The sequence below is a fragment of the Fusarium vanettenii genome (genome assembly GCF_000151355.1).
Source record: "Fusarium vanettenii 77-13-4 chromosome 7 genomic scaffold NECHAsca_9_chr7_10_0, whole genome shotgun sequence".
NCBI classification, from domain to species: domain Eukaryota; kingdom Fungi; phylum Ascomycota; class Sordariomycetes; order Hypocreales; family Nectriaceae; genus Fusarium; species Fusarium vanettenii.
Genome location: NW_003315875.1, coordinates 240,319 through 254,065, shown reverse-complemented (window position 1 = coordinate 254,065; position 13,747 = coordinate 240,319). Strand labels below are relative to the sequence as shown.

The window sequence follows — 13,747 nt, the reverse complement described above, 5'->3', positions numbered from 1 at the left end:
GAAGCACAAACGCGGATGTTGTTATTACAGAGAAAATTCGTTACAGAGATCTACGAGAACCACCTTCACCTACACCGGCCTCCGCTACATCCTCTCATTGGCCTTGAATCTGACTGTGGAACGCCAATGTGAGAACAGGAGCTACTCAATCACAATCTCGCCGAAAACATACAATATGAGGGAAACGAGCAAGGCATTCGAGATCTTTATTTGACAAAACTATGTTTACGTTATAAGCCACATTCAGGGGTTCATGACGAAGCTGCAAGAGGCATACTCCTTGCCCGATGTTTCGCCTTCTGACGTTGACCAATTTGGCCGGACCACCGCCCACCTTTGCATCATGGTATGTTCACCTCGTGAATGGAGCGCAGACTCAAGCTTAACAATCTCGACAGTATTTTGGTTTCCTTCTTGGCTGCTCAACAAGCTCGAAAGAAACTAGCCAACGTCTGAAAAACTTGGAGACGGTCCTCACCTTTCTGTACACGGTGATGGAGGTCGACATTTTTGTCGGCGAGAACCACAACGGGTATGTTCTATGATGGCACAGCGTGCCTGATCCCCCCAATAAATCGAATTAGTTCAATGCTCGAATATCTCTTCGAAAGTGGCTTTCCAAGTCTACTGCCTTGTGTTTACGATGTTCTCAAGACTCTCAAGCCAGAGTTTGACCCTGGATTCGACCAAAAGCCAACGCGTAATTATTGGGATGAGCGTGCCTTGGATAAATGGCGACACCTGCGGATGTTCTGCGATGCCTTCTATGTCTGTCCTCACATTATCGAAGGTAGTTTATATTCATAGCCGACCTTTTACCGAAAGGATGATAATTGACAGTTGAAATCGGATGACAGATCCTGGATACGGAGAACCCTTTCTGGCTGTTTCGAAAAGAGATATGTCAAAGCTCCAGGAGCTTATCAAGAGCCCCCATTTCTCCAAGTTCCTAGATGAAAAGGACTTCTTTCGACACAACATCTTGCATCTCTGCGTCAACTGGGAAGACGGCTTGAATCTCCTGGTAAGGGAAACTATCACACATTCTCTGGCAAACGAAGCTGACTTGTCCGGGTCCACGCCTTTGCATTACGCTCTGGTACATAGCGGGGATGTGTGCTGCTCAGCCGACGGCACAGACCGCTGTAGTCGGGGGGACACTGCCAAGATGCTTCTCGACACGGGTTGCCGCGTCGTAGTCGGCTTTTATTTCAACATCGCTCTTGAATACTCTTCTTCTGAAACTGCGATTCTCTTGCTAAAGCACCTGAGGGAGAGGCGAGAAGATCTGCGAAATCTAGCCATAAAACATCTGTCCAAGTCGGACCTTCAAGAGCTCAGGGTGGTAGAGAATGAACTCCCTGACACGACAGCTGCAGAACTCTGGAACAGACTGCAAACCCTGTACAAAAAGGGGAATATTGAGGAACTCAGCGATCGTCTGAACCCCCTAAGCTTCGAAGAAGAAACTCGAGACAGTAGGCGCCAAAACATATTTCACTACCCCACCTCCACAAGAGACGCCGGGATGGCCTTCGACTTCAGATTTCGGAGCATCGACGTGCCCGATGCGATAGGGGTCACACCAGTTCTGTATTCAGCATTGCATCACGGGAACTCTCTCAGAGAATATGAAGAACACCTGATATATGCAGACTGGCTGATCGAGAAGGGTGCCAAACTTGAACACTCCATCAACTCCTTGGAGCTATCTACTGCTCACAACCTTGCTCAGATCTCTGCATGGTGGGCTCTTGCTGACAGACTTCAAGGATCAGAAGGGAACAGAATTCCACTGGGGGTTTGCCGAGTGTTACAGCAAGGTGCGGTCTCGTCTCCCTTGTCCTTGTTCTCATGGTGACCTATCACGACCCGTGCACCAATTTTTTGCTACGGCACTGGATAGCCTCGCCCACCCTGTATACCATTGATGGCCCTTCAGTTCATATCCCAAGGCAATCTACTTAGCACTATATCTCGCTGATCTTCTCCATCACATCGCTAGTGGGCTAGACATGGCATACGTTGCAAAGTCAATTATTCATCTCCTCCCATGAATAGTCTTGGTTTAAGGCACTTGAGGTGGTGCCATCATTGTTCCGGCGTGCCTGAGCAACGTATTCAGCAGCTCAAGGAGGAACAGGGGTGGGATGAAATGCTTGACGAGGATCAATCCTCTATCGACGAACTTGGGAAGCTAACAGGGCAGTTTGAGTGCGAATTCCTCAGCCAGAAGGGCTCTCTTAAAGACTTCTTGCAGAACCACTGGCTTGAGAAAATGCGCGAAGAATGGAAGAAACGTAAGCCGTTGAGCGAAGAACAGAAGCAGGAACTTTCTGAGATGGGTGTGATTATGAATCCCGACTACGAATCGAGTAGTGATCGTTACTACTCTGATTTCGAAGAGGAAGAGGAAGAGGAGAACTTGATTCTACCAATTCGAGCAAGGTGAAGATTGTCGAACAAAACTGTTGACTAGGTTACGCACATATAGTTTTTCTCTAAGTTTCAGGTTTCAATACGACGACAATGGGCTATTCCTGGGCTACAAATTGCCTCTTTGGTGCCAACTCGATAGAGGCCAGGCGTCATGGCAAGAAACTCGATGACACGTCGCTCCGAGTGGAGATACTTCCGGTTTCCCATTTAACGCGGTACAGTATCACGGGTAACCACTCTGCGCGTATCGAAACCTAGGATCTATCGTTGAACTGAGACATACCGGTCATCTTGCCAATTTAAGGTAGATCTATCTTGTTTGGACACCATTTTTCTTCTCTTGGTGACCCCTTGCTCCACGCCCGGCGCTAGTGGTGATATTCACAAACTATTGATGCACGCTTCAATGTCTTGGACCTCAGCAAGCCACATTCTGCGGGGAAGTTCCTCTTAACCGCCTGACCTGATGGATGGGCTTGATACTAGTTTATCACGAGATAGGCCTGAAGCTTTCTATTTACGAGATTATGTGCGGTAACTGGCAGGGGGTCTCCTGAAAGGCTCGGTTAGAATGTGGAAAGCGACGATCTTCACCTATGGACGCATCACAGCCAGCCACCATGCACAGCTAGCGCAGGATGTATCCAAGCTATAGACGGGACGGGACGGCTCGGCCCTGTCGTTATTCCCCTCAGCCGTTGTGCTAACGATGACCGCCATTCCTGGTTCAACACCAAGTCGTGCAATCACCATGCGACGATGGAGGCCTTGGTCCGCTGGATTCTCGCCCTTGGCACTGGCCAGGGCTTGGAGCGTCATTTGGAGACTGGATCTGGAATGCGAGTTGGCCCTTTCCGTTGCACCTATGGAAACTATCACCCCCATCGACCGAGATACGTGGAATGGCCGGCCGAGGCCCGCATGGCACTTGCCCAGTCACTAGTCGCTACAGAGTGACTAACTCTGCGTGATATTGAATGTGATGAACGGAATAGGACCAGTTCTGGACCACGACCATGCAAGGGCTGGGCGCAGCTGAAAACAATAAGCGCTTGTCAGTGCCATTTTGTTCCGTCTTGGTGTCTATTCCGCATTAAAGCACCGGCACTCGTCCTTGGATGCCAGTATAAGTAGATCTGAAATGGATACACCTCCCAGCACACCTCCTCCAGAATCTGGTGGACTCTCTCGTTCAAACTCATCATCTCGTTCACCCACCACGGCTCAAGACTCCTCAGCTCCTCACGTCAACATGGCAGTCGACAAGGAAAAGATGGCCGAATCGATGGCTGCGCAAGCTGCTGCCGTCTCCAAGGTCAGTATTTTTCCTCGGCCCACAAACCTGTGGCTTACCCGTTGTCTAGTCCATCCGTGAAGCGCTTCAGGCGTCTTTCCCCGTTGCACCTGAGCAGTTGATGACTGTCCAGGTTCCCGGAACCACCATTAATAGTGGGTGAGTATTGATCCCAACTGAGGGAGGGACAATTGCTCACTTGTACCAGCAAGAATGGTGGCTACTGGTGGAACGAAAATGAACACGCAGAGACCCCTCACACTGTTAAGGTCAATGAAGCTCGCCTGGTCGACGGCATGATTCCCTTGAGCAAGATCATGGTGAGTTTCCGTCATTCAATGAATATGATACAGAGACTGATTCTGCTCTTTAGATGGGTCCCACCGGCAAGAGTGTGTCCAGAAGCTACGCTGCGGCACTGGACATGCTTATTCCGGAGGATGCCCCAATCGACGACCTGGACAAGGGTACTGAGACCAAGAACAAAGCCGCCGAGAGATATGTGGCAGCCATGAAGTATCTCACATCCACGGTGCCAAACTCATCCAAAAGTGTTGTCGACGTCTATGTTGAGAAGCAGCAGGCTTGGTCTGATGCCATGAAGGAGTGGGACCATGCCAAGCAAGCGGCTCGGGGTACGTGACCGACCTTCCACACATTGTCCCAGATGACTAACGAGCCAAAGACGAGGCCAAGAGGATGTACCCAAACTCAGTTGGGCGACAGCAGGGGCATTACGACGAGTGGAACCAGGCCAACTTCCGTAATGAATGTATCCTGATCTCTGAGCGTGTTCAAGACTAACACGACTGTACAGTACAAGAACCACGCCCAGGCCAAGTACATGGACTGTGAGTAACACTTGCCTCGGACATAATACAAGTGCTAACGATGTCTTAGGGATCGTCAATGGCTGCAAGTACAAGGTCGACTACTACTTCGGCATCGTTGACGTCTCATCGGCCATGAAGCGTGTCGAGTCGAGCAAGGAAGCCTCGCGCAACTTGGTCGTCATCGACCCGGATGGTACCACTGAGTGGCAAGAGGTCGACCTCAGCCCTCCCAATTGGTTTGTCCATCACTGTGCTATATCGACTTGTGCTAATTACATAACAGGGCTGATCTTTGTGCCAAGCAAGCCGAGGCCTGGGACAAGAAGAACAAGGAGCTGAGCCGCAAGGACTATGAGTCTGAGATCAAGAGAATCAAGCGACTTCTTTCCTCATACAGGGGTCTCCAGGATGTAAGTGTTGCCTCCAAACTTCTAAACTATTATTTCCTAACGCAAGACAGTCTCTCGGGGAATTGACCGAAGAAGAGAAGAAGGCGGTTACTTCCGCAGGCGAAGCCGAAAATGGGACAAAGGGTGAGGAACCGGAGGAGGAAAAGAAACTGAAGGCGGCATACCAAGCGCTGTACGAGGCTCAAGCTGCTGAGAAAAAGGTTGAGCCTCCCAAGCCTGCTGATGGCACAACCCCGGACACGCCCGCAGACACTACCACCAATGGTACGACACCTGGCAAGGTGGACCTTCAGACAGCTCAGCGAAACCTTCAAGCAGCTCTCCAAGCTCAAGGACAGGCGAACCTCAAAAACAACAAGAAGAACGTCATGGAGATGCAGAAGATGAGCAAGGTCGACAAGGTCAACTGGATCAAGAGAATGATCGAGGATGCCGAGGGACAGCTGGAGCTTCTTGAGCAAGGTCTCAAGGACTTTTTCAAGTCAAACATTGCCATCCCGGCAATTCAGGACCTCACAAAGTCTGAGGAGGACGGAAAGGAACTTGTGAGGACTAACTACATGGAGGCTGATGAGAGATGGGCCGATCCACGTAGGTCATCGTTACTTTTTGGCCGAGGATCGACGCTAATGAGTTTAAGGCTTTGCTATCAATCGCAACGGCACAGCACCTGGACAGCCCAAAGAGCCATCAAAGTGGACAAAGGTAAGGGCAGATTTTTCTCTCCTACTTTGTCATTGCTAACCCTTGTCTACACAGATCAACGTCAGCATCTCAGCATCTTCTCAAGAGACGAGCAAGGAGTCGCAGTCCTCCTCGAGTACCGTCAGTGCAAGTGGGGGATATGGTCTGCTTTCTGTATCAGGGGGCTTCAGCTATTCCCAAGCTAGCTCGTAAGTTGAACTCACCATCTTTCATAACAGCTACTGACGTATCAACAGCAAAGCATCTCAGGCGGCTGCTAGCTGCGATGTAGACATCTCCTTCGAAGCCCTGCTGGTTTCCATCAACCGCAACTGGCTACACGGCGAGCTGTTTGCGGATTCCGAGCTCAACGTTGGACCTGACGTAGCCCTTTCTCCTGGCCCTCACGATCTTCACACCTACATCAACAACAAAGACACCAAGGGTCTGGAAAAGTACTCATACTTCCCCTCGTACCCCACAGCCTTTATCGTCGCGTCCAACGTCGAACTAGAGTTCCGTGGAGATACTACCAACCTTGAAGAGGCTATTGAGTCTTCTTCTTTCGACGCCAACCTCAAGGTCGGCTATGGCCCTTTCAGTCTTGGTGCCAGCCACAAGCAGGACTCGTCGAGCGCAAAGACCAAGATGGAGACGACTGCCACTGGTACAAGGATCTCTCTTGAGGCGCCTGCTATTATTGGATGGGTTAGCACTATGCTTCCTCCGCTGCCGAGGTCAAAGGGTAAGAACACGCTCATTCAGACTCTCTGGTAAATACATGGGTTGTTTTGGCTGTGGTCTTCAGAGGCATTTAGATGCTTCTACTTGTCTAGATATTAATTGATTTGTCTAATTCGTATCCTAATATCTACTGGTACCCCTTATATGACTTAACGGGCTATACAGACCTTCACGAGTGCCTTGATCATAATGGTAAACAGCACAGCTCAGCATTAAGATCAAGTAGCATCAGAAGCCGCAGGTACATCAAGGTTTACTGGTAGCTACAGCGACCTGAGATTCAACGGACACCATGCTTTGGCAGCAGCTGTACAATCTATATATCCTGATAAGTACACTTGTTGACTTGCTGAGTTGAGTTCTAGACGTATGATAGTATACAAGATCGATTGGAGATATGTTGATCCATGCTCTACCACTCAACCTCCTTGCCTTTAGAATCACAAAGCCCTTGGCAAAACTCAATCTCCTCCTGAATACCATTCCTAACCGCCGTCCTCCTCGCAGGCCACATCTCACCACCTGCCTTTTGCTCCTCATTTCGATGCTGTACAACGGCCTCCTTGAGGATTTTCTGAAAGTACAACACACCCTTTTCGTTGAAAGAGTTCAAGTCTCCTGAGACGTACACGCCTGCGTTTAGGTTCTTCTGGGCCGCGTTGCAGAGACCCTTGTCTTCTGACTCGACTTGCTTGAAGAAGTCGTCAACCGCCTTGAATTCCTCGTCGGTGGCATCCTTGTGTCGGTAAACTTCATACTGCATTGATGTTGTGGTTGCTGAAGTTGGTACTACTCGCATGAGGTAAAAGTATTTCGTGCTAAGACATGTGTCAGTTGTGCTGGAAGAGCTTCTCTTTGGCTCAGACACTCACGTCATGGTGACAGACGCGTTTGGAAAGAAAAATGTCGGTGCCGGTTCAAGGCCAGATTCTTTCCCCTTCTTGTCCTCAACAAAGTGCTGGATCTGGCCACCCTTGGTCTCGACTTTGTAGGTTGTCAGATTGGAAGTTGCAGCGATACCAGGGTGAGCAACACTACAGTGGTAGCACTGTGCTAGTTAGAAACATCTTGATAAAAGAAAACGTTGAACTGCTTACCTCGTTGTAGTTGTCCACTAGTGTCTTCCAGTTATAGTCTCCATCCATGTCCCACGCATGATCAAAGGTGTAATCATCCATGTTGAAGATGCCAAGTCGAGGTTGTGTGTCTGCTCCATCAAAGTCGCTTTTCCAAGGAACAGACGGCTTGTCTCCTCCATCGAGATTGACCCAGACAAAGCCTCTCTTGTCAATGTGCACATGCACCTTGAACAGGCTGTTTGCGTCCTTGTCAAATGTCTCCATCTTTTCGAAGCGAGGAGCCTTGGCCAATTTTCCACTCAAGCCATATGACCATCCTTCATACGTTAGGCAATTATACTAACATTGGGGGCATTTACATACCGTGATACTTGCAAGACAGAATACTGACGTTGCCCTCGTCCTTTGTCACGACAGGGTACGCCCTATGGCGACAGATGTTGTGAAACCCGTTCAAGTTTCCCTCCCTGTCGAGGCAGAGAAAGAAAGAGAAACCTGCCTCATTGTACTGAACAAAATCGCCCGACTTAGAAAATCGACTGCGATGCGTAACCAAAAGCCATCGCTTAGAGTAGATGGCACGTCTTTCCAGCTCGTACATGGCAGGTTCTCGGTACCATGATGCCGGCAGGGCACGGGGCACATCGGCCGGTGCGCTCTTGGACGATAGGAACTGGAACATTGCGACAAGGTTTGAGATAAAGGACAAGGTTGTTGGCTGACTAGGCGCCAATAGACTTGATATGATATCGAGCCTGTGACTTTAAATAGCTTGGATGAAGACAATGGGCATCGATGTTATCTCCAATACGCATTCACTGATTAGCCACCCCCAATTGAGTTTTGTGTCAAAGTCGCACTTTTGGCCCTCTTTGGGTTTAGCGGATCTAGAGATCGGCGATAATCCAGTCCAGTTCGCGGGGATGGTCAGCCGGGATGTTGGCTCATGGTTATCATGCGGGGAATCAGGTCTACATGTGGAAATTCTGTCCCTTTCGGAATGAACTGTTGTCTGTTTCCGATAAACTCCAGATTACCAGGCTTGAGCCTCATCAAGATATCTTATCCCCGGAGGAGATACCGCGGTGGTTTCGTATCTAGCTGAGATATGGGATGGGAGACATCTCGCACCTTTCGTCCTTTCCTGGTCTAGCGTAGTCAAACCATCATCTCGACGCCCTAGTGCCACTCCTGATTCATGATCTTGTGATGTGATACCTCGTCGTGCGATGGCCTTCAAGAAAGAGGGCTTCCTTCTCTCTTTCATGGGATGGTATCGAGCCTGAGTCTCAACAATCACCTTCAGCGTTGATCAGCATACTCAACATCATGGCAACAAAGTCAGACATCGAAAAAAGACCCTCTGTGGCCGACACTGAGAGTGGAAGGCTGGCAGATGTCGGCTATGCCCCCGAGCTCAAGGTCCGTTGCCGTTTCCATCGACCAAGTGTATAATTAACAAGGCAAACAATAGCGCAACTTTTCGACCACGTCCATGCTGGCTCTTTGCGTGTCTCTCATGGCTACATGGGAAGCGCTGTGCAGGTGGGAACCTCAACGAGACGAGCGTTTCTCAGATACTAACACAACTTTAGCACTTTGGCAGCTGGACTCGTCAGCGGAGGCCCAGTGTCCCTGATATATGGTGCCATCGTTGCTGCCATTGGGTCACTCTGTTCTGCCATGTCTCTAGCTGAGTTGGCATCCAGGTGAGTTAACCAGACTCGAAGCTAGACACAGCTAACGTTTCCTCGTGTTTAGCATTCCCTCAGCCGGAGGACAGTATCATTTTGTTTCACACCTTTCCTCGAAGTCCGGATCGACTATAACCAGCTGGTTCGCGGGCTATATCATGACCTTTGGCTGGATCACAGTCACCGGAAGCGCCCCTTTCCTCGCCGGCACAATGGCCCAAGGTCTCCTCGTCCTAAACTACCCCGAAACATACACGTACGAACGATGGCACGGCACTTTGATGTACTGGGCAATTCTCATTGGCGCCACAAGCATCTGCATCTTCTGCAGCAATATCCTCCCTCTGATCGAAAAGGTGTCTCTGACTCTCCATGTGGTTCTATTCTTTGTCATCCTCATCGCCATGTGCGTCGTCTCACCGACAAAGAACTCAGCCGCCTGGGTCTTTACGTCGTTTGAGAATAATTCGGGATGGTCTAGCGATGGTGCTGCTTGGTGTATCGGCATGCTCAGTTCATGCTACGTTCTGGTCGGCTACGATGGAGCAACGCACCTCAGTGAGGAAATGCGCAACCCTGAAGTAGGCGTGCCCTATGCTATGATTGGCAGTGTTGCTCTCAACAGTGTGCTTGGTTTCGCGTTCTTGATAGCCGTTCTCTTTTGTATGGGAGATATCCAGTCTGCGTTAGCCACGACGACGGGATTCCCTATTATTGAGATTTTCTACAACATCACAGGGAGCACCGGGGCGGCTTCCGCCATGTCGAGTGCTGTCGTGCTCATGGCGAGCTTGGCCACCATTCCGTTGCTAGCATCAGCTGGCCGCGTCATGTGGGCATTTGCAAGAGATCAAGGTATGTTCGCGAATGCGGCTTCAAGGATGATAATTAACAGACTGACCAGGACTCCCATTTTCCGAGACGCTTTCGAGTGTGGAAAAGAAGCGCGGCATCCCGACGGTGGCGATCATTGTGACCACGGTCCTCCTGATGCTGCTTGGACTTATCAATATCGGCTCAACAACAGCCTTCAACGCGATCCTATCCCTCGCAGTCGTTGGCCTCGAAATCTCATACATCATGCCTATTGCGCTGCTCATCTGGCGTCGCATCACATCGCCAGAGCAACTGAAGTGGGGACCATTCCGTCTCGGAAGGGCGGGAATGTTTATCAACATTGTTGCCGTGGCTTATCTTATCTTTACCAGCGTCTTCTCGCTGTTCCCTCCCTACCAGCCCGTCACAGCACAAAACATGAACTACGCGTCTTTGGTGCTGGGCGCGACGCTTCTGTTTGGACTCGTGTACTGGCCGCTCAGGGCGAGCAAGAAGTACTCAGGTCCGTTGAATGAAACCGAGGGTGTAGCAGTGGCGAATGTCTCGGAGCCGGCGGAAAGATAAGCAGATGCCGAGTTATCAGTTGAGGCTGGGGGTTGCTTCGTATCCTTGTCAAGTTGATCTCCGATGCTCCGTAGCGGCTTAACACCACCAATGATATCGTCAAGATTATGAGCTACGCTAGACCGTATCAAGTTATCTTAACCCAGAAACGCGGGGTAACAGGGGTTCCGGCCTCTCCACAGATAAAGCCTGTGATACTGAATGCCATATGACGCCCAGGCTCAGCGCAATTCTGTGAGATTGCCCCTTTCCCTCAGATGCCATGGACGACAAAGTACGCCGAAGCTCTGCTAGAAAGCGGAAATCTAGAAGTAACCATTCTCCTGTCCCGATGTATTGGCCTGTTGCCGCTAACACTCTCCCCAGGTGGATGTTCCGTCTGCAAGAAGCGAGTGAGTGAGCCGCTCGACTGAACCCCTGTCCTTACTCACCAACACATTCGTAGAGGTTAAAGTGCGATGAGCAACAGCCAAGTTGCCGGCGATGCATAAATATTGGAGTCGAATGTCCTGGATACGCGCGACCTGTCAAGTGGTCGACCAAGTACGAGAAGGGCACACCCTCGTCTACGGCCCTAGACCTTGACGGCGATGCCTCATCATGGTTCGACTCGGAAGCCAGGAAGCTCTCAAATGCAATTGAGCCGACCCCCAGTCATCAAAGTCCCCAGTCTCGCCAAACCGAACATTCCGACTTGACGACCGTGCCCACGGTCGAGTCTCCCTTGTCTCCCAAGACTGCAGCATCTCCTGCCTCTTCAAGATTACCAGACATGCATCATGAAGTCCCCAGTATTAGTGATACCCCCCTTTCTGCTGAACAATCTGCCTCCTCCCCTTCTTTGTCGGTCTCGGGTTCTTGGCATGGTTTTGTGGAAGATTCGAATGAGACAGAACCTGAGCAGGTCTCCACCTCTGATTTGACGGACGACAACACGTCTCTGACAGTCTACAAACCGATGGAGCAATCGTCACTACTACTCGATCATTACTTCTCCAATGTTTGCCAGATGAACTCCGCCTTCGACTCGCTACACAACCCGTTCCGATCAGAAGTATCAAAGATGATCATTAACTCGCCACTCCTCTTCCATTGTGTCTTGAGCATGTCTGCGGCGCACCTCTACCAAGGCGATGAACCCAAAAGCAGCATTGCGTTAGAGTTTCAGACGGAAGCGATATCCCATCTCTCTATTGAACTTTCGCAACTGGACACAGCCATGCCCCGGGTTTTGAAAGGGGATGATGGTAGATCAGGGGCACTAGCATTCCAGAAGACGGATCATGTTCAAGACGACGTCCTGCTTGGCGTTATTCTCTTGGGAATGACATCGGTTTGTCTCCACCCCCAGTTAACTTTGCTCGATTCAAAGCTGATTGTCCTCCCTAGGCCTGGCATAACTCTTCCGCGACTGGTCTATCTCACTTGTTTGGTTGCCGTCAGCTATTCAAAGCATGGATGGCGTCTAACTCCTTAGAAGACGCCGCGAAACGCGCATCAATGGATCAGAAGCAGTGCTTCCTCGTCTCCTCAATGATATACTGGGAAGCCATGAGTTCGTTCATCCTCGACCAGGACACAGCCGCTTTGTCATACATGGACGTCTTCTGCCAGCCGAACCTACCGTCACTCATATATCCATGTCCTTGGACAGGTGTGGGGACCCCAGTCTTCGTGTTTCTGGCCAAGACGGGTATCCTACTCAGGAATAAGAGAGTCTTGCGGAATCTCCGCGTTTTCAGATCGGGCGAGGCACATCAAAGAGCCCTATACGCAGAGCTTCTCGAAGATGCCTCAGCTCTAGAGCAAGAGATCATCAAGTTACGAACCCCGTTCGTTGGCCTGATTGAGGATGTGGGCGACCCATGTACACCACCCGATCACTTTCTAGCCATTGCTCGCTGTTACCGCTTAGCCACTCTGCTTGAGCTATACCGAGGGTTTCCCGAGTTGATCAAATCACAGACAGTTGTGGAGCAAGCTGTTGAGATTTCCACGGGTGAATACGACGACAAGACGCACCTGATACTCGGCCTCGCGTTTGGAATACTGGGGATTCTAGAGTCAATACCCACTGACTCGGGCACAATCTCGATTCAGTTACTGGCCTTGTTGATTGCCGGCAGTGCTCTAGGTGTGCCCCCCGGACAATGCCAAAGCACTACCGTCGAGGGGACACCATTTCAACAAACCGTGATGCGGTGGCGAGATTTTGTCCGACAACGCATCCTCTTTATGTGTGTTGCTATCGGTTTGCGCCCGGTGAACCACTCTGCTCTCATCCTAGAGGAAGTCTGGTCACGGATGGATATGGAGATGAGTCACTCAAGTAGTAATGGGGGAATTCTTGATGGCAAAGTACATTGGCTGGATGTTATGTCTGAGAAGAAGTTGGAGACTATATTTGGGTGAGGCAATGGGATTCTAACAAGGCAAAGCTTCGGCCCTCCTATTCCCTCCATCACTATTAATCCCAGATTCGACCACTTGCCGTGCTCATCGAGAGCTCACAACTTTGCCCTCTGATCGCAGAAAAATGCCAGGGCGTACGTCTCGGTGGAAAACGAAATGATGGACCCCTTGGTGAAGAGCATCACGTCACCAGGCCTCGCCGTTACCGTTGCGCCCGTCTCATCCTGGACTTCACATTGTCCTTCGATAAAATGCTTCGCCTCATCAAACTCGTACGTGAAGACGCATGGCTTGCCCTTCTCAATGCGGAAAAAGCCAGCGGATATGGGGGTTGTTGAGCCAGAGTCGCTTGTGGAAACAACGTCTAGGGCGTATTAGATCAGTGAAACTCCCAAGAGTATAAGGGAAAGTCGACTTGCCTCCTCCAAAGGCATTTCCAGACTCATCCATTTGAGGTGGCTTGATGGCCGCAGCTTGTGGCTTGTAAACAAAAGGCATGGTGGCGAGAGGGGAGTGTGTTGGTAGAATGACTTGCAGGCTGGTCAACGTAGCAAGGGGTACGCCATCATCTATTTGAGTCGATTCGTATACTAAGGTTAGAGCAGGATCCCTGCTCACAATTGGAAGCTATTACTAAAAGAGTTTAATAGTACGGGCTTGACAAGTCGTCGTGTGTCTATCTTGCGTGTGTTGGACCTCGCACTTTTTGTCCCAAATAGGAAAGGGGGCAGCCCACACGCATTGCAGGGGACTTGCC

The 13,747-nt window shown here is 50.3% G+C and overlaps 3 protein-coding genes across 3 annotated transcripts; 2 read left to right on the top strand and 1 right to left on the bottom strand.

Moving 5' to 3' along the window:
• Positions 1-2,121: 2,121 nt before the first annotated feature.
• On the bottom strand, positions 2,122-8,165 carry NECHADRAFT_94939 (uncharacterized protein; the record flags this gene model as incomplete). Its single annotated transcript, XM_003049035.1, has 6 exons — positions 2,122-2,158; positions 4,624-4,646; positions 6,895-7,222; positions 7,277-7,452; positions 7,502-7,800; positions 7,847-8,165. The coding sequence occupies 6 exons, from the start codon at positions 8,163-8,165 to the stop codon at positions 2,122-2,124; spliced, it is 1,182 nt and encodes a 393-aa protein (XP_003049081.1).
• Positions 8,166-8,812: 647 nt separating this feature from the next.
• Positions 8,813-10,578, top strand: NECHADRAFT_45449 (uncharacterized protein; the record flags this gene model as incomplete). The annotated part of the gene is made up of 5 exons (XM_003049280.1): positions 8,813-8,905; positions 8,958-9,028; positions 9,079-9,192; positions 9,245-10,032; positions 10,082-10,578. The coding sequence occupies 5 exons, from the start codon at positions 8,813-8,815 to the stop codon at positions 10,576-10,578; spliced, it is 1,563 nt and encodes a 520-aa protein (XP_003049326.1).
• Positions 10,579-10,835: 257 nt separating this feature from the next.
• Positions 10,836-13,638, top strand: NECHADRAFT_70650 (uncharacterized protein; the record flags this gene model as incomplete). The annotated part of the gene is made up of 3 exons (XM_003049279.1): positions 10,836-10,970; positions 11,588-11,911; positions 11,968-13,638. 3 exons carry the CDS (start codon positions 10,836-10,838, stop codon positions 12,988-12,990), a joined length of 1,482 nt encoding a protein of 493 aa, XP_003049325.1. The 3' UTR covers positions 12,991-13,638.
• Positions 13,639-13,747: the final 109 nt, after the last annotated feature.